Source organism: Microcaecilia unicolor, chromosome 2, assembly GCF_901765095.1.
Source record: "Microcaecilia unicolor chromosome 2, aMicUni1.1, whole genome shotgun sequence".
Classification (NCBI taxonomy): Eukaryota; Metazoa; Chordata; class Amphibia; order Gymnophiona; family Siphonopidae; genus Microcaecilia; species Microcaecilia unicolor.
The window spans coordinates 653,706,677-653,730,101 of NC_044032.1; the positions used below are offsets into that span (position 1 = coordinate 653,706,677).

At 47.2% G+C, this 23,425-nt stretch overlaps 1 protein-coding gene across 1 annotated transcript in view; it reads right to left on the reverse strand.

Moving 5' to 3' along the window:
• The window catches only part of TRPC3 (transient receptor potential cation channel subfamily C member 3), a 105,818-nt gene that overhangs the window by 42,277 nt on the left and 40,116 nt on the right, over positions 1 to 23,425 (reverse strand). Inside the window, exons 4-5 of the mRNA XM_030191771.1 lie at positions 16,129 to 16,293; positions 7,687 to 7,903 (exon numbers count right to left, since the gene is read on the reverse strand). Of these exons, the coding sequence (XP_030047631.1) occupies positions 7,687 to 7,903; positions 16,129 to 16,293 (382 nt within the window). The remainder of the gene's footprint in view (positions 1 to 7,686; positions 7,904 to 16,128; positions 16,294 to 23,425) is intronic.

Genomic DNA, 23,425 nt, shown 5'->3' on the forward strand with positions numbered 1-23,425 from the left:
TGTGAAGTCCACTGCAGTGCCCCCTAGGGTGCTCGGTTGGTGTCCTGGCATGTCAGGGGGACCAGTGCACTATGAATGCTGGCTCCTCCCATGACCAAATGGCTTGGATTTGGTCATTTCTGAGATGGGCGTCCTCGGTTTCCATTACCGCAGAGAGGTATGGTAGCCATGTTAGTCCACTCTTAAAGGTTATCAATAGAAATCAAACAAAATAAAAATACCGCAGAAAATCGGGGACGACCATCTGTAAGGACGACCATCTGTAAGGTCGACCTAAATTTCGCGATTTGGGTGTTCCCGACCGTATTATCGAAACGAAAGATGTACGCCCATCTTGTTTCGATAATACGGTTTTCCCCACCCCTTCACCGGGACGTACTGCGAGGACGTCCTCAGGAAAACTGGGCGTCCCTTTCGATTATGCCCCTCTTAGAGACAGAAATGCATTTTCTCCTGTGCCAAGCAAAGTACAAAGACAACCAACCCTCTTTCCAGACTTTCCTGTCTATTTTCCATTTCTCCTCTTGTCTTCTTCCACTCATCCCCTACATCTGTCTCTGTCATCATCTCTTGGTTTCGGCTATTTCTTCCAGACCTTTCTTTTTTGCCTCTGTATAAAGTGAAATTTCACCCTCCTCATTTAACCCACCTACTGGCTTTTCTTCTTTCATTTTCTTCCTAGCTCATATCATTGCCATGTTGTAAGTGGCTTTTAAAAGCTTATTATTATACTAGTAAAAAAGGCCCGTTTCCGAGAAAATGAAACGGACCCTAGCAAGGTTTTCGTCAATTCTCCTGGCTCCCTGCCCCTGGCACCACGTCCCCCAGAGTCCGCCACCGTTCCCCCCCTCCTGATGTCACCGCAGCCACTGCACCCCCCTTCCATCCCCACCCAGGTCGTTGCTGCCGTCGCAGCTCCCCCCTCTCTGTCCGGCCACCCACCCAACAGACCTGCCGAAACAGAAAGAGATGATTTTAAGAAGCAAGACGGAACCGCAGGCAGGCAGCAGGCGTTGGCTGTACACTCTGAAGCCGCTCCTCCTCTCGCCTGTGACGTCGGTGCGCTCCTCCAGGTTCCCCAGCAGGTTACAGGAGGCGCGGCTTCAGAGTGTACAGCCAATGCTGGCTGTCTGCGGTGCCATCTTGGTTCTTAAAATCATCTGTTTATGTTTCGGCAGGTCTGTTGGGTGGGTGGGCGTTCGGAGAGGGTGGAGCGGCGGCAGCGACGTCCTGGGTGGGTGTGGAACCCCCTTCCACACCCACCCAGGACGTGCAGTGGCTGCAGAGTCATCGTGGGGGGTGGGGGGTGGACAGGTGACTGCCTCTGGGGGGGCGTGGCGGCAGGGGCGGGGAGAGAGGAGAATTGCGGGGTGGCTGGAGGGGGAGTAGGACACTTGTGCAGGTCTGTTGGGTGGGTGGGCGGTCGAAGAGGAGGGACCGGCACTGGGTGTTGTGACCTGAGGGGGGGCATTTTTGCAGGTTGTTTTTTTTTGTTTGTTTTTTTGGGGGGGGGGTAGCGGCGGTGAGTTGGGATTTGCTCAGTGTCAGTGCTCCGCCCTCGACGTCATCACGTTGTGACGCGAGGGCGGGGCCAGCAGTCATGGGCGAATTTGGGTTTCACCACCATGCAGTTAGAACGTTGGGAGTTGTGGAGGCTTCATAGAACGTTGGGGTTATGAATTATGTCTGGATGGGGCGTGGCTGAGGGCGTGTCCATGAGTGAGAGTGAGTGGTGCATGAGTGAGAGTGAGTGGTGCTGACAGCCTAGCCTACCAACAGTACAGGGCTTCAGCGTTTCCCTGCCACAGAGTGAGCTTCAGAACGTTGGAGGTGAGAATTATTTATATAGATAGTTGCATTTGATGTTGCTCTTCCTGGGGTCTAGTGGGTTTGATGTTTTCGGTATCTTCTAATGATTGTATTCTTGTTGATTTCTTTCTTTGTTTCTTTTATAGTGTGATTGTGCTTGATTATTATATAGGCTGTTCCTTTCCTTTTTTATATTTTACTTTTTGATTGTACACCACTGTGATTTCATGTGAATTTTAGCACGGTATCAAGCTTAATAAACAATAACTATATCCCTATGTACCTCTTCCTAGCCCCCTTCTCCTTTTCCCAAATCCTCAAGCCCTCTTCTCCCAGCCCCAGCATCAGCCCCTTCTTCTACCTGCCCCAATGTCAGCCCCCAGCCTCAGACTCTGAATTAGCCCAGAATCAGATACTTCTCTTAACATAATCCCCCTTCTTCCACCCCCATCCCCAGCATCAGCCCCTTCTCCTCTCTCTCTCCCCATCCTGTGTCTAGCATCTCCGCTCTACCTCCCTATTCCCCCTGCTGTGTCCAGTTTTCCCCCTCTGTCTCCTTATTCCCCACTCCCTTCTCAAAAGGCAGCAGCCCTGCTCTATTTCCTATTTCCCACTTCCCTTCCCATTTGATTCATTTCACTTCTGTCTTTTTATTCCCTGCCCCTCCTCCTGGGCACGCCACTGAGTAGAGAAAAGGTTTGCAACGTAGCATGAAAGTGAGCAACAAATGGGCCGGGGAGCTGAGAGGTACTCAAGTCTGTTTTGACACATGAAAGATGGCTTGGTTTATTCATGCATGTTTGAGGCACATTTGTTTCTGAGCACAAACCAATATATAAAAACTTTGTAAAATACATTTTGTATCCATTTTAGCACACAATGAAGTGAAGGGTTTTATTAGATTACTAGTAAAGAAGGCCCGTTTCTGGAACAAATGAAACGGGCGCTAGCAAGGTTTTCCTGGTAGTGTGCATCTTTGAGAAAGTGTGTGTGAGAGTGACTGTGTGAGACAGAGAGCCAGAGTGAATGTGCGGTGTGTGACATAGAGTGAGACTGTGTGTGTGTGAGAATGAGAGTGTGCGGCGGCAGCAGGTCCCCCTTTCCCCTTCCTCTCCCCTCCCCTGTTCCTTACGCCCCTCACCCCTTCCCTCCTCCTTGCTCCCCTCCTTTTCATCCTCCTTCCCCCCTCCCAGTTCCAGCGTGCCTCCCCTCCCTCCGTCTTTCAGGTTCGGCCCCCTCCATCTCTCCCACGTTCAGGGTCCGAACTTAAGGGTCCCTGGCTCCCAACTTCAGGGTTCCTCCCTGCTTCGTACTACTACTACTACTACTTATCATGTCTGCAATGGCTCCCTCGGACGTCGTTTCAGTCTGTCTCCGTCGCTCCCTGGGCCGCCCCCCCCCCCGCCGCGCACACTTCAGGCGAACACGTGACCCGAGGCAAGCATGAGCCTGGTGACAAACGTCCTACCACAAGCCTCAGTACACGCGGGTGCGCGCACTGTTCCCGCCCACCACAGGCCGTTCCAGCCAAGGGGGAGGTTCTTGCAGACAGTCTTCGTTGGAGGTGCAGAGAAGTTGGTCCGTTCTCTCCCAGCGTGATTACGTCACGCGCGGGTGCGCACTCCAGATGGGGCTGTGTGTGTTTTGAAGTTCCTCGTAAGTCCTTGGAGCGCTGTTGCATTTGTGGATCTGTGTTGTGCAAGGATCTGAGTCCGCCTCCTACCTTCTGCCTTCCCCGCCCCCGACGTCATCGGGTTTTGACGCGAGGGCAGAGCTACACTTCCCTCTAATAGATTACTGTTACTGTTTCGCCCTCGACGTCATCACGTTGTGACGCGAGGGCGGGGCAGAGAGACCTGGTGTGTTGGATGGCTTCACCACCATGAACCCCTCAGGAAGGAAGTGACGTCAGATGGCTTCAGAACGTTGAGGGTGCGTTTTATTATAGTAGATAAAGGTATATTTCATATTGGATATTTCATAAAGGTCCATTAAATATTAATTCTCCAAACAACATTTTTTCTTGGTTTATTTATACACATACAATATATGGATAGCATAGTAGACAGGAAAATCCTTGTACCACGCAACTCACACCAGATTTGTGACTTCAGTGAAAACGAGTAATTTTATATATTGCAAATGTGATAACTCTTTCAAATATCAACTGCAGCAAACAACTATCCAACTGTGAACCACACCAAGCTCAAAAATTAAGCAAGAGTCTGAGTTTGAGGATTTCTGCGTAAGGAAACTCGTCTGTGAAATGCCTGCTACATTAAGGCTCCTTTTACTGAAAATTAGCACGCGCTAAATGCCATGCAGCCCAGTGTATACCTGTGCACTGCATGAAACTTAATGCACAGTAATTGATTAGCTGCTGTCTCCAGCGTATGAGTTTCACTTCTTAATACAAATCACTGGCTGATCCCTTAGCTCCAAGCTCCGTCTAAGGAGAACAACTGACATGCAAACAGATTCATTAAAGAACACAAGATGTGCCATAGAGGGGCATTTTCGAAAGGGACGTCCAAGTTTTGATGACGTCTTCACAAAACGTCCCCATCCAGGGGCAGGGAAACCCGTATTTTCAAAACAAGATGGACGTCCATCTTTCGTCTCGATAATACGGTCATGGATGTCCAAATCCTGAAATTTGGTCGTCCCTAGACTTGGTTGTTTCTGATTTTCGGCAATAATCGAAACCAAGGACGTCCATGTCAGAAACGATCAAATGCAAGCCATTTGGTCATGGGAGGATCCAACATTTGTAGTGCACTGGTCCCCCTCACATGCCAGGAGACCAACCGGGCACCTAGGGGGCACTGCAGTGGACTTCATAAATTGCTCCAAGGTACATAGCTCCCTTACCTTGTGTGCTGAGCCCCCCAAAACCCAGAACCACCAACTGTACACCACTATCATAGCCCTTACGGGTGAAGGGGGGCACCTACATGTGGGTACAGTGGGTTTCTGGTGGGTTTTGGAGGGCTCGCTGTTTCCTCCAGGGGATGGGCCTGGGTCCGCCAGCCCAAAGTGCACTTCACCCACTAAAACTGCTCCAGGGACTTGCATACTGCAGTGATGGAGCTGAGTATGACATCTGAGGCTGGCATACAGGCTGGCAATCAATATTTTGAAAGATATTTTTTGAGGGTGGGAGGGGGTTAGTGACCACAGGAGAAGTAAGGAGAGGTCATCCCCGATTCTCTTCGGTGGTCATCTGGCCATTTCGGGCACCTTTTTGTGCCTTGGTTGTAAGAAAAACACGACTAGGTAAATTCATCCAAGTGTTCTTCAGAGACATCCTTGTTTCTTTTGATTATGAGTCGAGGACATCCAAGTGTTAGGCACGCCCAAGTTCTGCCTTTGCTACGCCTCCGATACGCCCCCTTGGACTTTGGCTGTCCCTGCAAAGGGAAGCAGATGGGGACGTCCAAAATTGGCTTTCGATTATACCGATTTGGACGACCCTGGGAGAAGGACGTCCATCTTCCGATTTATGTTGAAAGATGGGCGTCCTTCTCTTTCAAAAATGAGCCCAATAGTGGGTCAGAATAAAGGTCCAACAAGCCCAGCATTTTGTCTCTGACAATGGGCAATCCAGGTCACAAGTAACTGGTAAGTTCCCATGGAGGAGATCCATCCATTATTGCTCACACCTAGAGAGAAATGGTGGCTTTCCCAATGGTTTATGAACTTGTCCTCTAGAAGTTTGTCTAGGAGTAGCCTAGTGGTCAGAGCCATGGGCTGAAAATGAGGGACAAACAAAACAGCGAAGAGGACCAACAAAAGAAAACAACAAAATGAGAAAAAAATAATAAAAATAAAAAAATAAAAAATAATGAAAGAACACAAAAAAATCAAAATATATATGAAAAATGTAAGGCGTCAACACTTAGTTGTTGAAATTCAAAAATGAGCTTTATTTGTCAATGGATAGCAGGGAGAAAGGGACTCGACACAGCTGTGTTTCGGCCATACAGGCCTGCGTCAGGAGTCCAAATGGCTTCAACTTTTTAACGTCACCCGTCTCCTGTTTTCATCCAGTTTTCTTCTTGATTCTAAGCTCCTTGGAGCCGGCAGTTAACTCCGTTGGATACAGTGGCCGAACAGGCCCTTTCAAGTCACTTATATTGACGCTTTGACAAATGACAGCATTCTAAACAAACAAACAATCTGGTTTAGTGTACTAAACCAGATTGTTTGTTTGTTTAGGGCATACACTAAACCAGATTGTTTGTTTGTTTAGAATGCTGTCGTTTGTCAAAGCGTCAATGTAAGTGACTTGAAAGGGCCTGTTCGGCCACTGTATCCAACGGAGTTAACTGCCGGCTCCAAGGAGGTTAGAATCAAGAAGAAAACTGGATGAAAACAGGAGACGGGTGACGTTAAAAAGTTGAAGCCATTTGGACTCCTGACGCAGGCCTGTATGGCCGAAACACAGCTGTGTCGAGTCCCTTTCTCCCTGCTATTCATTGACAAATAAAGTTCATTTTTGAATTTCAACAACTAAGCGTTGACGCCTTACATTTTTCATATATATTTTGATTTTTTTTGTGTTCTTTCATTATTTTTTATTTTTTTATTTTTATTATTTTTTTCTCATTTTGTTTTTTTCTTTTGTTGGTCCTCTTCGCTGTTTTGTTTGTTGCTATTTTTTGCGAAGACTGGTTTCTTCTGCTTTTTTCACTGAAAATGAGGGAACCATTTATTTATTTTTATTTTTATTGCACCATGGCTTATACCCTACTTCTTCTCCTCGTGATCTTGGATAAGTGCTTCACCCTACTGCCCAGAGCTCTCAGTTCAAGCACCTTTCTGACCTCATTTGCAACTCTCTTTAACTAGTCCCTTATTTTCTTACTCCTGTTACTCTATCTTATCTATCTATATGTTCCATCTTTCCTTACACCCTATGCTGTCTATTCAAATGTTTTATTGTGTATTGTGTTGACATTGTAAGAAGTATAGCATGATATACCTTGCATTGTTGTTTGAATATTTTTACTGCTGTAATTGTCTATTGCTTATGTTTGACTTATTCTTGCTGTACACCGCCTTGAGAGAATTCCTTCAAAAAGGCGGTAAATAAATCCAAATAAATAAATAAATACATAAGGCTAGATTTACTAACGTGTTAATGCACGTTACTGTGAGCTACGACCCGGTTAGTAAGTAGGACCCATCCTGTTTTAGTAAATCTAGCTCTTAGACTGTAGGCCCAAAAAGGCAATGCTTGTGCCTGAATGTAACTTACCTTGGGCTACTACTGAAAAGATGTGGATTAAATATAAATATTAACTCTGCTGTGCTAACTGCCTTGACCATATCTTCCTATAACAAATTCCACGTCGCGCATTGAGTAAAAAAAAAAAATACATTCTCTAGTTTGTTTTAAATGTGATGCCTTCTGTAGCTTGCAGTGACAGCTCATACTGTCTAGGGCAGCCATTCCCTACCCAGTCCTTGGGGTACACCTAGTCCCATCGGGTTTTCAGGATATCCACAATGAATGCGCATGAGATAGATTAGAATAGACTGCCTCAGTTGCATGCAAGTTTAACATTAATATTCATTGTGGATATCCTGAAAACCCAATGAGGCTAGGCGTGTTAGTGTTTTTAACGCGCCTACAATTAGCGTGTGCGCTAACCATGTAGACGCCTATAGGTATATTGTAGGCGCATATACGGTTAACACGCGTACATGGTTAATGCACGTTAAAAACGCCTATAACGCGGCTTAGTAAACAGGGCCCCAAGAGTTGGTTAGGATTGGCTGGTCTAGGGAGAAATCATTCTTTTGGTTTTCTAAGAGTTCCCCTCGGACCTGTGACAGTTGGAAAAGAGACATAAGCTGGCGTACTCCACCTACCTAGAACCCACACCATGATCAGCATCTCTGTCCAGGTGAAGCGGGTGGTTCTCACTCGGAAGATCTGTTTGGGATATTCTGTCACCGTGATGTTTGGAAGTGTTTTGATGCCTTCAAACCTGTCCGAGGCATTGAACACCAGCAGGCACAGAAATATGATGAACGAAGCCGCGTGCGCCACAAACTTCATGAAGGGACTTCGTAGAATCTTGCCAAACTGCAAGGAGCACAGAAGAGGTACCTTAACAGTGATGCATGCCCCAAGATCTTTGGAGGTGAGATGCAAAGAGAAATCTAGCTCGCTTTCTTCCACAACTGTGAGTCAATCTCAGTTAGAACCTGATTCAACTGTTTCATTGTCATGTAGAGACCAGGGGATCCTAAGCTGAGGTACCATGAACCTTCATTTCAATCTACGCACCCAGATCGCGACGCTAGGAGCTCTCAAAGTGCTTTCGTTTGGTTGTGTGAGATTAGACAAGGATAAAAACCTTCATCACTTCCAGGTTTGACTACAGCAGTACTTTCTGTGTTGGTCACCCAGTTAAACTTCAGAGACAACTGCAATTACTTCAAAACACAGCCGGTTATGTATTATCAGAGACTACATTACCCCACACATATTACAAAATTACAACTGGTTATCAATTCATTATCTGACCAACTGAAAGCCTTGTGCTTGGTTCTCAAGGTGTTAAATGGCAAGATCCAGGTGCAGCTGCATGGCCACATTGCAAATCATTGACTAAGATATCAAGAGGAGATCTTCCTGGCAGTTCCATCTGCTATGGAGGCCTGGCTGGCACATACCTGTAATAGAGCTTGTTCATGCTTTATTCTACTTCTGTGGAATAAGCTTCCAGAGGGGACTCAACTTGAAAAGGCCTATATGGCTTTTTGTTGCTTTTTGAAACTGGGTTTTTTTCCCTACACAACAGGCATGTTGTAATATCCTCTGGAATCCGAAGCAAGCCTTTCTTTAGTATATGGAACTTTTCATCTTTTACAACTTGAGAGAGGGACTGAGTAGGATCTTCTCGGTGAAGGATCAGTAAGAACAAGAACTAAGCAGACAGCAGCTGATATGAAACACTTCAAGCCATAAATAGAACAGTGCCATCTGGTAGCCCTGTAATATATTGAATCTTCGATATAGTAGATTTTAATGTATGGCTGTTGTATATCCAGTGCGTTTTTTCTAGCAAAAAAGGTGCATGTACTCAAATGCCAGTCCACCCTTCAGGGGTGGGGTGATCACTGAGGGACCCACCCCACAATAGCCAGGTCCCCCTGCAACCAGTCACAGAATCTATGACAAGGCAGAATTGGTGTGTAGAGCCTGAGCTCTTTCATTAAAACTTGGGGACCATGGGTCAGTTTTAACAGAGAATAGAAAAGGTGCCGGTACTCAGTACCCCCAAGTACCCCCTCAAAAAAAGCCCTGTGTATATCTCAACATTTTATCAAGTATTTGGTTGTTGCTGCATGATTTTATTGTGTTAAACAACTTTTCTAATTATACATAAGTCTTGATTTTTTTTTTTAGCGTAGGATGTTCAGATTGTTTATGGGAGGTGTTCCTCTACTTAGAAACTATTGGACCAATGATCAAAAGCCCCACGCTGTTCCAAACAGCGCTCTAAAAATAGCGCTGGAACAGCGCGGGGCTTTACCACCCCTATGATCAGAGACAACTGCATGCAAATTTAAGCACACAATTCTCTCTGATCATAGGTAGAAGTGTGGGAAGATTGTGCCTGACCATGCACTCAGGCACAATCCTCCCACACTTGTTTGACAGGTCTGGGCTGTCAAAAGCCCAGACCTGTCAAACACAGGGGCTGGAGATCCATAGGACCTCCAGACCCCCAACTACCCCCGCACCGAGCCAAGCGAAATGGGGGCTGGAGGTCTGGTGGACCTCCGATCCCCCCCGACCACCTCGACACAGGTTCAGGGAGGGCTGGAGATCCGGTAGCCAAAAGAACAATAGTAGGAGCCTATTTACAAAAACGCATTATCCTCCGGATGCTATATAAGGTGCAGCAAGTTGCGCATATTAAGTTGGGCAGGCATCCAATTTACGTGTGCACCTTAATTGAGTAACGAGGCAATCAGTGCTGATAATTGGCTGATAATGACCAATTAACAGAATTGGCAACAATTGGAATTTATGAATGCCTCTTTATAGGCGAATTCTAAAAAGAGGCGTGTGTAAATTCCAACCCTTGCAGCTGAAAAGGGGACGTGGCCATGGCAGGATTGTGGGAATGTCAAGAGCGTTCTTCAAATTTACACAGGTGGTTATAGAATTCGGGGGAAATATACCTAATTTAAGCGTGGGTATTTATGCCAGGTTTTCAGTGGAGTAAATGGCTGCCCCTAAATACAGGCGCATTCCCTGGCCCTGTAGGAGCAAAAGAAGACCTTCAAGAACCAGACTTTCTAGTTACAGACTCGGGCCAATATCAACTCTCAGGCTTTTAACCTCAACATGTATACGCTGGAAGAGAGGCGGGAGAGAGGTGATAGGATAGAGACATTTAAATATCTCGGTGGCATTAATGTAGGGTTACCATATTTTGTCCCCCAAAAAGGAGGACACATGCCCCACCCCCTTTCATACCCCACCCGCCCCCCTTTCACGCCCTCGCTCCACCCTGTCACATTTTCCCCTCGACCCTGTCACACACCCCGTCACCCCCCTCCCCTTACCTTACTACTGCCCTGGTGGTCTAGTGACCTCTTCGGGGCAGGAAAGAGCCCCCTTGTTCCTGCCCGGAGCACTGCCCTGCATGCATCCTTCCTGTTCCTGATCTCGGTGCCGATTCAAAATGGCCGCCGAGAGTTGAACTCTCGCGAGGACACTTCAATCGGTGCCAAGATCACCAACAGGAAGGATGCATGCAGGGCAGTGCTCCTGGCAGGAAAGAGTGGCCTCTTTCCTACCCCGAAGGCAGAAGAGGTCACTAGACCACCAGAGCAGTAGTAAGTAAGTAAGGGGAGGGGAGGCTAGCAATCTGACCGTTTGTCCAGAAATCCGGACAAATGGGTAGATTGGCAAAACCCGCCTGATTGCCCAGACATGTCCTTAAAAAGAGGACATGTCCAGGTAAATCCGGACATATGGTAACCCTATATTAATGTACAAGAGGTGAGCCTTTTTCAAATGAAGGAAAACTCTGGAATGAGAGGGCATATGATGAGGTTAAGAGGCTTAGGAGGAATGTAATAAATTACTCTTCAGGGCCGCCAAGAGACTGAACTGGGTCTGGGGCAGGGCTGCCGCCCCACCCCCAATTATTGTCCACTGCCCCCCCCCCCCCATCACTGCCGCTACGGGATTGAAATACCTTGGCAGGCGGGGATCCCGAGACCCCACCAGCAGAAGACGTCTTCCTCCAGCGCTGACTGCCTGTCCCTGCGGCTGCTTTTCATCTCAGGGCGTGCTTGGTTTCAAAACCGAACATGCGCACCTGAGAGGAAAAGCAGCCGCTCAGCAAGCAATGGGCAGAAGAGCAGCACTGGAGGAAGCTCCAGGTCTTCTCCAGCTTCCAAGGGGGGGCCCCGGTGCCGAAGGCTTCTCTGTTCTGCTCCTGTGGGGACGCGATCACTTGGGTCCCGTCAGGAGCAGGAAACAGGGAGAGAGAGAGAGACCCCGGCGCCGGGTTCCCCTTGGAGGCCCAGGGAATTTTGCCCCCCTGCTCCCCCCTCTCGGCGGTCCTGTTACTCTTTCACAGAAAGGGTGGTGGATATGTAGAATGACATGCTGGTGGAGGTTGTGGAGACGTGGACTGTGTCAGAATTTAAGAAAACGTGAGACAAGTGCGTGGGATTCCTCAGGAAAAGGATGAGTTAGGGGTTACTACTACTACCAGTGGTGTGCTGGAGCCGGTTGTTAAAGTAGGCTTCCCCATGGCTACTTTAACAACTGACTCCCAAAATGTGGGCTTGGGCCCCCTCATGAATTCTCTTTTACTTTGCTGGCAGTGATGCTGGCCCCACCAGCCAAGTAAATAGACTGCTGCTGCTCCCTGCTCCTTGTTTCTGACTCTGAGCATCAGGCTGGGACTTTTCATGCAAGCGCAAGAAGGTTCCATCATGCTGCTCAGAGCCAGAAACAAGCAGCAGAGAATGGTGGCAGTCCATTTATTGGCTGGTGGGGCTCGGCAAAGGTATGCCTAGCGTGCCTGCACAAGGGAGAGAGGCATGTATCCCTCCCCAAATTTCAGGGCCGGTTATGCCCGGAGAGAGAGCCCGTTGTTAAAATTTTACCAGCACACCCCTGACTACTACTACTACTTATCATTTCTAAAGCGCTACTAGACGTACGCAGCACTGTACACTTGAACATGAAGAGACAGTCCCTGCTTGACAGAGCTTACAATCTAATTAGGACAGACAAACAGGACAAACAAGAAATAAGGGAATATTAAAGTGAGGATGATAAAATAAGGGTTCTGAACAAGTGAACAAGAGTTAGGAGTTAAAAGCAGCATCAAAAAGGTGGGCTTTTAGCTTAGATTTGAAGACGGCCAGAGATGGACAGACCAGGGCCGCCGAGAGGGGGGGGGCAGGGGAGACAAAATTCCCCGGGCCAGGGCCAGGCCGCCGGCGCTGCAGTCCAGTCTCACCTGCCTGCCTCCTCGGCTCCGGGGACCCTGCATTCGAAGCGGCAGTCACAGATCGCCTCCCTTCGGGCCTTCCCTCCCTGTGTCCTGCCTCGCGGAAACTGGAAGTTACATCAGATGAGGGCGGGACACAGGGAGGGAAGGCCAGAAGAGATGTGATCTGCGACTGCCGCTTTGAATGCAGGGGGCCCGGAGCCTTGGAGGCAGGCAGGTGAGACTGGGGACTGCAGCGGCGGTGGGCGGCGGGGGACCGGCCTAGTCTCTCAGTGGCCCTGGGGCAGACTGGATGGGTCATTTGGCCCTTATCTACTGCTAAGTTTCTATGCCTAACTCAGGCAGAACACGCTTAGCTATTCAATAAATGCTCTCTCAGTTTTCCAGCTTATGACTTTAAATGAATATCAATATTCGCAAATGGAGTACAATGCCTCAAAACCCTACCTCCATCTCTTTTTTTTGTATCTAGGGCGACAGAATTTCCGAGGGTCAGTTTTCCTCACAGGCATTTAAAAAAACCTCTAAAATCAGTTGTTAAAACTCCAATTGTTTTTCAGTTTCATATGGATCCCAAATCAAAACGTGACTCAGTTCAAAGAGAAAAGAAGCAACACTTAGCTTTCAATTATTCAGCTTCCAGTTGTCACTCCCACTGAAAGTTACGCCAAAAAAAACTGTTTCAAGATGTAACAGATCATTCAGCGTTCTCATGCTCTCATTTCTCAGCTTCATAAGCGAGGACATACACCTGGAGTGTTCTACACAGGCGTAAATGTGAGCACCTAGGTTTTAGAAAGGTCTTTTAGGTGTTTAATTTGGATTTTAATGCCATTAAGAGTTAATGCAGAGGTTATAAAAAAAACAGTTAACGTGCTGCGTGTGCAGCTCACAGAACCTGCTTTGTTAAACACCTAGGAGTACGTTCAAGAGAGAACAGCAAACATTAGGAGCTGGGATGAGGTGCACTAAGAGAGAAATTCTATAAATGATACTCCAAATTCAGTGCCCAAAAACATTGGCACTGAATGATATTCTGTGATGGGTGTTCGGGCGTGAGGAGCTACACCAGGTGCAAATCCGGCCCACAAGTTATGCACAGATCCCATGAATTCTATAACATTGTGTGCATTTTAAGGGAATGCCCCTGACCTGTCCATGCCCCTCCCATGGCCACACCCCTTCACAGATGCACATGGAAACACTTAGGCACTATTATATTAATAGGCAAATGCAGTGACATAGCCAGGAATTTTTTTTCCTTTCATTTTTATTGGAACAGAATTAAACAGAGTTACAAGATTTTGTGTACAACGTTGACCAACCATGATATTACAGAACCAAACAACTTCTCTATTAAGGTCTAGACTTGTTTTTCCCCCTTTTCCCCCCCTCTTCCCAAAACGTGGCCACCCACCCACCCACCCACTAGCCAGGAATTTTGGGTTACCATATGTCCGGATTTACCCGGACATATCCTCTTTTTGAGGACATGTCCAGGCAACCGGGCGGATTTTGCCAATCTGCCCGTTTGTCCGGATTTCTGGACAAACAGGCAGGCTGGCTGGCGGGCGGGCCGTCCTATGCTAGCCTCCCGGCCCTCTCCTCCCCTTACTTACTACTCTATTGCCCTGGTGATCTAGTGACCTCTTCTGCCTTCTGTTGCTGATCTCGGCGCTGATTCAAAATGGCCGCCAAGAGTTGAAGCAACCTCGTGAGACTTCAACTCTCGGCGGCCATTTTGAATCGGCGCCGAGATCAGCAACAGGATGCAGGGCAGTGCTCCGGGCACCAAAGAGGGGGCTCTTTCCTGCCCCGAAGAGGTCACTAGACCATCAGGGCAGTAGAGAAAGGTAAGGGAAGGGGGGTGACGGGGAGGGGAGTGTGAGGGGGATGACGGGGTGTGTGACAAGGGGGAGGGGAATATGTGACAGGGTGTGGTGCGAGGGTGTGAAAGGGGGTGGGACGAGGCTGTGAAAGGGGGTGCGGCGGGGTGTGAAAGGGGTGGAGTGGGTGTGGTGGGCGGGGCATGTGTCCTCTTTTTGGGGAGACCTAATATGGTAACACTAGGTATGTCTCCCACGCCCTCTGTCTCTAGCGCCCCCCCCCCCATAACCCCACGCCCCCTGTCCTCTGCATCCTCCCTCCCCGGTATCTTAAAATCACTACCATTCCAGTCCTTGTCCGAGGCACGACAGCAGCACTCATTGGCTGCCTGTGGCCTACACCGAGACTTTCTCTCTGAACCGTCCCACCCTTCACAAAACAGGAAGTTGTGTCAGAAAGGGCGGGACAGTTCAGAGTGAAAGTCCCGGTGCAGGCTGCAGGCAGCCTATGAGTGCCGCTGCCCAGCAAAAGATCAGAGATCATTTTAAGGCATGGGTGGGGTGGGCAGGGGGCTGGGTCTGACAGGGGATGTGTACGTAACACACACACCTTGAATAAATTCACCACTGGGCAAATGTTTTTGCGTGGATCTGCCTTTTTTGCCCTCTTTCGGCAACTTGCATCCATTAGAAAGCTTCTTTGCATCAATAATTTGGCACGACAGTAGCGCCTAATGTTCGGCGACATATATAGAATGTTCCCCACCCTAAGCACAAATTCTATAATGTCAGTTCTGTACGGAACTGGCATTATAGAATATGAGCATAAGTCTTGCATTTTCACGCCAGCGCTTATTGCATGGTATAAGTGGTCATACCTAGCTGTTGGAAGTTATGCGCCTAACCCCTAGTATTCTATAACCTGAATGCATAACTCATAGACACACCCCATTCTCACCAATGCCCCTCCCAAGTCCGCACCCGCTAGAAGTTGCATGCAACAGAAATTAACCACCTAATTCTACAAAAGTTGCCGAAAATTGCATGCTAGAAATTTGGGCGCGTGCCCGATTTGCACACGTAATTTACAGGTAATTGAATAACAGGCCAATTAGAGACAATAATTGGCTTTTTAACAAGCAATTATTGGCACTAATTAGATTTAACTGGAGCTTCGTGCGTAAATTTAGATGCAGCAACCGCTCCTAAATTTTCCGCAGGAGTAAAAGGGTGCAGAAATGGGAGGGTCATGGTGGAACGTGGGAGTTCCTTGCATTTACGCGTGTTTTATATACAATGAGGAGGGATTAGGCACATACATTATCACCACGTTTCGGGTTGGTGCAAATGGCAAACACCTAAACTTAGGCATGAGTCCCAGGAGTAAACACTAGTCTATAAACCGTACCTAACTTTAAGCGCAGCTTACAGAATAGCGTTTTTTACATTGCCGATTTTCCAGCTTCATATATAGAATTCACCCCTAAGCGCACACCTTCTAGAATATTGACTAAGGTGCTAATTACCACCAATTATTAAGGGAGGCGATTTGCAGACTGCCGCTGCTGCGCTTCTTTCACACGTACTAAGGTCGAGGTGAGGTGCTATGATTTGAATTCAGGGGGACCCGGCCCGGTGGTGGAAGGAGGGGGGCGGGTGGAGGGGACTGCGGCACCGGACCCCCCTTGGAGGCCAGAGCCCGGGGAATTTTGTCCCCCCTGCCCCCCTCTCAGCGGCCCTGGCAAGGCCTTCATCTGTGCGGCTGCTCCCTGCACCCCTCCAGCAGTGTGCACCCAGGGTGGACCTCCCCCCACCACCCTGCCCTCAGTACGCCACTGCTCCTTACTAACCTCCGCCCCCCAGAAACATCTCTATAAAAATATTTATTGGAATATAGGATAGACAATTTCAAAAACCCCTTTTACGTGGTAAATAGCCACTTACATGAGTAAATGTCTTTTGAGAAAATTGTTGACACTAAAAAGCCATACCCTGCTGCATGGTGCAATCCAGTAGCCGACGGCAAGAAATGGAAGGCCCAGAGCAACAACCAGAACCACCAGGCATTTTACAGCGATGGCCTGTTCCCTCAGTCCTAAGAGGTTTTCATACCATATTGTCAGCAGCTGCTGTTGGCAGTTAGGGTGAGCGACAAACTAACAGGAAAAAACAGAAAAGCAAATGGTAGCCATGGTGGAACAGCTGGATAGACACAACTGCACAAACATCATATTATCACAGAAAGAGACATTTCAGAGGACACAGAATACAGTGAATTGAAAATGCGACTCCCAGGATTATTTTGTTCTTTTCATGGGTTGCTGATTATTGTTTAAGAAAAATGTATGGCTTTCGGGGCCTTTTTACGGAACTGTATTATTTATTTATTTTAACAAATTTTTACCCCACTTAACACTAAGCAGCTTACAAAAAGCAACACAGACATAACAAAAACATACAACACAGACATAATACAAACATAACAAAAACATACAAAAACCAAACTACAATATAAATCCATTCACCCATCAACTTTTCACCCCTACAGCATCAAAGCCTGGTACCATTCCCCACCATCTCATTTACTGCATAAAGAAGGCCTGCAAAACGAAATAAGTCTTGAATACCTTCTTAAATTGCTGCAAGGTCGAACAGCACCGAAGATGCCCTGGAAGCTTATTCCAAAGCAATGGCCCTACTACCCGAAATACACTTGCTGATGCCTCTGCGTTACGAGCGCTTAATGCAGGAAAATGGCCTGGCGCAGGACATGGTAAAGCATTCGGCGTTGGTTTTGCCATCTGTGCATATAGAATTTATTTTTAACATTTTTGAGGGGGAGGGGGTAAGTCAGGGGTGGTGAATGAGCGTGGAAGCGCTATTCAGCTAGTACGCAGATATCACTGGCACACTAACTGATTAGCACACCCATAACGTGGATGCTTTTAGCACCTCCTAAATAGAACTTAAGATAATTAGAATAGCCATCCTGGGTCAGACCAATGGTCCATCCAGCCCAGTATCCTGCTTCCAACAGTGGCCAATCCAGGTCACAAGTACCTGGCAGAAACCCAAATAGTAGCAAAACAAAAAGGGATTTGATGTTAAATATAGAAAACTGGATGATGGATCTCTTTTCATACTGTTTTGAAGATATTACCTGCATTGTGTTATTTTGTTTGGTTATATAATGACTAATGTGGTGGTGGTATTATTTATTTATTTGCTGCATTTGTATCCTACATTTTCCCACCTTTTTGCAGGCTCAATGTGGCTTACAGTATGTCGTAGTGGCGATCGCCATTTCCGGAATGAGACATACAAAGTGATATTGCATTAGGTTCATAAACAGTAGAGTAAATTATAGAAAAAGTTAATCAATTCATTTCCGGTGTGAGAACAAGGTGGTAGTGCGTTAACGTTTGTTAGTGACAGAGTGACTGAAGCAATTAGGTATAGAGAGTTCGGTATTGTCTAATTCTGGAAGAGTTTCGTTGTCTGGTCTTTAGGATGGATCATTGTGGTATGCCTTTTTGAACAGGTCGGTTTTTAGTAATTTTTCGGAAGATTGTTAGGTCGTGCGTTGTTTTTATGACATTTGGTAATGCATTCCGTTGTTGCGTTGCTAATGTAGGAAAAGCCGGATGCGTATGTTGATTTATATTTAAGTCCTTCGCAACTGGGGTAGTGGAGATTCAGGAATGTGCGTGCTGACCTTTTTGCATTCCTGGTTGGTAAGTCTATGAGGTCTGACATATATACCGGGGCCTCACCGTGAATGATTTTATGGACCAGGGTACAGATTTTGAACGCAATTCGTTCTTTTAGTGGGAGCCAGTGTAGTTTTTCTCTTAGGGGTTTGGCGCTTTCGTATTTCACTTTTCCAAATATGAGTCTGGCTGCTGTGTTTTGGGCAGTTTGGAGTTTCTTAATGATCATGACTATGCAATGCATCATCAATAAAATTGTTCAGTCATAATTAAAAACAAAAAACATAAAAAAAACTCCATTAAAATATAGCATAGAAGACAAAAACATAGCATTCATAGCAAGAAACATAAATCATTCATACCGTGTTTCCCCGAAAATAAGACACTGTCTTATATTAATTTTTGCCCCCCAAAATGCGCTAGGTCTTATTTTCAGGGGCTGTCTTATTTTTCGGGGATGTAACATCCGTGAGGGAGGGGCACGGAAGGAAGGAGAGGTCTGCCCTGCTGCTGCTTGCTGCGAAGGTGAAAGGAGGCGTTTAATGTTAGTTCCGGGAGCTACGGAGGGTGGGTAGAGGGGAGCCCGGCGACCTCAAGTGGAGGGGGGGCGGCCTGGGGGCGGCCTTGTCCGGCTCTCGGCGGCCCTCCTTTCAAACAAAAATTTGCTAGGTCTTACTTTCGGGGGAGGCCTTATATCTACCAATTCAGGAAAACCTCTACTAGGTCTTACTTTCGGGGAAACAGGGTAGCTGCAGTCCCAGAATAAAAACATTAACCTATGACATAAATCACAACAGCAATCGCAACCCTATGGGAAACCAATTATAGCATCTTCCATTACAGAAATCTGGTAAGACTGAGAGAAAAAAATAACTCAAGAGCTATGGAATGCTAACGGAAAGAAATATGTTTTCAAAGCAATACGAAAGAGAGTATAAGAACTTTCCAACTGGATATGTTGAGGAAGAGAATTCCATAAAGCAGGAGAGAGAAAGTAAAAAGCGGATGTGTGTGAAGATTCCCATCTAGCTCTCGAAGGAGACGGTAAAACTAACCCATTATTGGTCAATGATTGTAGAGTGCAGACCGGAGTATGAGGAATAGTTAGAGAATCTAAATAAGAAGGAATAGCAGCGTGCAAAGCTTTACAGGTCAACGTAAGGACTTTGAACGTCATCCTATATTCTATTGGAAGCCAGTGAAGGTGTTGAAGAAGGGGAGTAGCCCTGTCATATCTGGAAGCCCGACAAATAATTAGTACCGTAGCAACATTCTATGCTACCAAACCCGGTGCAAGTAAGTACTCCTGTGTTAGTTTTTTTTAAATGACTGAATGATAATGTTAACATTAGTGCACAGGCAGAGAGAATGGAGTAGCGTGATCAACAAGACTCTTCCAAAAATCCAGGAGGTGTAATGATGAAGTAAAAGTCTTTAATCAATACTAAAATAGGACTTGACACGCTACCGTGTTTCGGTGAAGTGCCTGCATCAGGAGTCCGTGAGTGGTGAAAATGCCGGTTTGGCATTTTCCCAGTGCCTTTGGATAATATTGCCTTCCTCAGAGTTGTACTTTTGCTGCCACTACGACCCTCATTGGTGTATCAGCATCGTTAGTCTTTTTAAAGACTCGAAAGGCTCAATCCTGTGCTATCCCCATTTCTAGTAAATTTCATTGGTTTTCACCACTCACAGACTCCTGACGCAGGCACTTCGCCAAAACACGGTGTCATGTCGGGCGATATAACCAGCTATCCACCGATTTTCAGCCCCAGTTTAGTGGCTATATGTAGCTGCTTGAATACATAGGGTATCTTTGGCAGGTTTGAACATAAACAGTTAAGTAGGAGAAAAAGTACCGGTACTCATTATGGGTGGGGGCACCACATATGGCCCCACCCCTATGATAGCCACACCCTTGTTAGCCACACCCCTTATACCAACCATGGTGCATATAAACAGGCATCATTGAAAATATTATACCAGTATAGAAGAAAAAATAACGTAATTTTTTTCATTATAAATAATTTCTGTAAGCTGTTACAGCTCCAGTATACCCAGTGCAAAATAAGACAGAAGATGTAAATTCTCAAATTGGATGTATTCCAAACATTAAAATGAAAATAAAATGATTTTTTCAACCTTTGTTGTCTGGTGACTGTTTTTCTGATGACGGTCCCAGTCTGGAGGAGGTATAGAGTGGATCCAGTTTTTTCCTATTTTCTCCATCCTTGTGCAGTTTTTCTCCTCTTTTCCCTTTAACTCATCTCCGTCAGTATGCATCTCCTTCCTATTCTTCCCTCCCCTCCATCCATATGCATCTCCTGTCCTTCCTCTCTCTTCCCTCTCATCCATCCATGTCCAGCATTTCTCCTCTCTCCTCCCCTCCATCCATGTTCATCTCACTTCCTCTCTCTTCCCTTCCCTCCATCCATGTCCAGCATTTCAACTCTCTCCCCTCCATCCGTGTCCAGAATTTCTCATCTCCCCTAAATCCACGTGCATCTCCTCCTCTGTCTTCCCTCCCCTCCATCCATGTACAGCATTTCTCCTCTCCCTCTCCCCTCCATCCATGTTCATCTCACTTCCTCTCTTTTTCCTCCTCTCCATCCATGTCCAGCATTTCAACTCTCTGCCCTCCCCACCATCCATGTGCATCTCCTTCTTCTGTCTTCCTTCTACTCCATCCAAGTCCAGCACTTCTCCTCTCTCCCTTCCCCTCCATCCGTGTGCATCTCCTTCCTCTGTCTTTCCTTCCCTCCAACATTTCTCTTCCCTGCCCTCCACTCCATCCATGTCCAGCATTTCTCCTCTCTCCTCTCCCCTCCATCCATGTGCATCGCCTTCCTGTCTTCCACCTTCTCCATCCATGTCCAGCATTTCTCCTGCCCTCCCGTCTAAACATCCATGTCCAGCAACTCTCCTCTCTCCCCTGCCCTCCCCTCCCATCCATGTCTAGCGATTCTCCTTTGCCCCTATTCTTCCCTCCCATCCATGTCCAGCGATTCTCCTCTCTCCCCTCCCCTCTATCCATGTGCATCTCCTTCCTGTCTTCCCTCTCCTCCATTCATGTCCAGCATTTCTCCTGCCCTCCCATCTATCCATCCATGTCCAGCAACTCTCCTCTCTCCCCTGCCCTCCCATCCTATCCATTTCCAGGATTCTCCTCTGCCTTCCCTTCCCATCCATGTCCAATGATTCTCCTCTCTCCCCTGCTCTCCCCTCCATGTCCAGCGATTCTCCTTTCCCCCCTATCCTCCCCCTCCCTTCCATGTCCAGTGACTCGCCCCAGCCTCCACCTGCCCCCGAGATTGTTCCAACCCCATCCCCACCTGCCCACCCTCAGCTCCCCGACTTTCCATTCTGCCCCCAGCAAATCTTCTATTTACCCGAAGTTGCAGCGCGAACCGGTAGCACTGAAAACAGGAAGCAGGCAGGCTCACCTCCTCGTCGCTTCCCTACCCTCCCATGCCTTCCTCTGATGTAATTTCCTTTCCGCGAGGGCAGGATGCTGAGAGGGCAGGGAAGCGACGAAGGCGGGACGCTGAGAGGGCAGGGAAGTGACGAGGAGGTGAGCCTCCCTGCTTGCTGTTTTCACTGCTGCGACTTTGGTAAATAGAAGATTTGCAGGGGGCAGAACAGAAAGTTGAGGAGCTGAGGGCTGGCAGGTGAGCCGGCTCTCAGAAAAAAGGTGCCAGTACGCTGTACCAGCACATACCGGCACAAAAAAAGCACCGGTTAAGTCTGAACATCGATTTAGCCAGTTATGTTCAAACCAGCCAAAAATAAACCAGATATTCAATGCCAGTCACCGGAAATACTGCAGCGTTGAATATCTGGGTTTAGCACTGACCGCTGGAGTCAACCGGAATAACATTCGTGGTCTGAATATTGGCCCCATTCTTTCTGTTTATAAGCGTCCACTTGCTGTTTCGTTTTGAAGAAAGAAAAATAAGGATAAGAGTCTTTTCGCTATATCTACAGTAATATATATGTTTGCTTTATTATGTTGGTGCTACTTTTTATGGGGTCCTTTTATGCGCTGAAAAATGGACTGCGGTAGCATAGGCGCATGTTTTGGGTGCGCACAGAATCATTTTTCAGCGCACCTGTAAAAAATGCCTTTTTAAAATTTTTGTCGAAAATGAATGTGTAGCAAAATTAAAATTGTCGCGCTTCCATTTTGAGTCTGAGACCTTACCGCCAGCCATTGACTTAGAGGTAAAGACTCAAGTGGTTAACCGGCCGTAATAGTCTATGCGTACCCAAATTCTGATTAGCGCCCGTGCATCAGAAAATAAAAATATTTTTGGACACGCCTATCGGGCACATGCCAAAAATGAAATTAGTGTACGGGCCATGCGTTAGCCGGGCGGTAACTCAGAACTGGCACGCGTTGGCCACACGTAGACGCTTACGTGACTCAATAATAGGGCCCCTATGTTTGTTATTTTACCTTCGATTTTAACTTATTTTTATTAGACCCCTTGATGCAGGCGTTTGCTGAAACACAGTCTGTGTTGGGTTCTTCAAATATAAATATATTTTTTGACGCAATCTAATTCAGAACGCTCATTTTGCTTCTTGTATGCATACAAAATATGTTTCTAATTGTGATATGTGGAGAGGCATAATCGAACTGGGCACCTGTATCTTTAAGGGCGCCCATCTCTAAGGATGTCCCGGCGAAGGGGCGGGGCATCCCGTATTATCGAAACAAAATGGGCGGTCATCTTTTGTTTCGATAATACGGTCAGGGATGCCCAAATCTCAACATTTAGGTTGACCTAAGTGTTGAGATCGCCGGCCTTACAGATGGGTGACCTCGTTTTTCGCCGATAATGGAAACTGAGGACGCTCATCCCAAAAACGACCAAATCCAAGCCATTTGGTTGTGGGAGGAGCCAGCATTCCTAGTGCACTGGTCCCCCTCACATGCCAGGACACCAACTGGGCACCCTAGGGGGCACTGCAGTGGACTCCAAAAATTGCTCCCAAGTGCATAGCTCCCTTACCTTGTGTGCTGAGCCCCCCCAAAATCCTCCCAAAACCCACTCCCCACAACTGTACACCACTACCATAGCCCTTAAGGATGAAGGGGGCATCTAGATGTGGGTACAGTGGGTTTGTGGTGGGTTTTGGAGGGCTCCCATTTACCACCACAAGTGTAATAGGTAGGGGGGGATGGGCCTGGGTCCGCCTGTCTGAAGTGCACTGCACCCACTAAAAACTGCTCCAGGGACCTGCATACTGCTGTAATGGAGCTGGGTATGACATTAGAGGCTGGAAAAAAATGTGTTTTGTTTTTTTTTGGGTGGGAGGGAGTTGGTGACCACTGGAGGAGTAAGTGGAGGTCATCCTCAATTCCTTCTGGTGGTCATCTGGTCAATTCGGGCACCTTTTCAAGGCTTGGTCTTGAAAAAAAAAGGGACCAAGTAAAGTCGGCCAAATGCTCGTCAGGGACGCCCTTCATTTTTCCATTATCGGTCGAGGACGCCCATCTCTTAACCACGCCCCTATCCCGCCTTCGATACACTGCCGACACGCCCCCTTGAACTTTGGTCGTCCCTGCGACGGA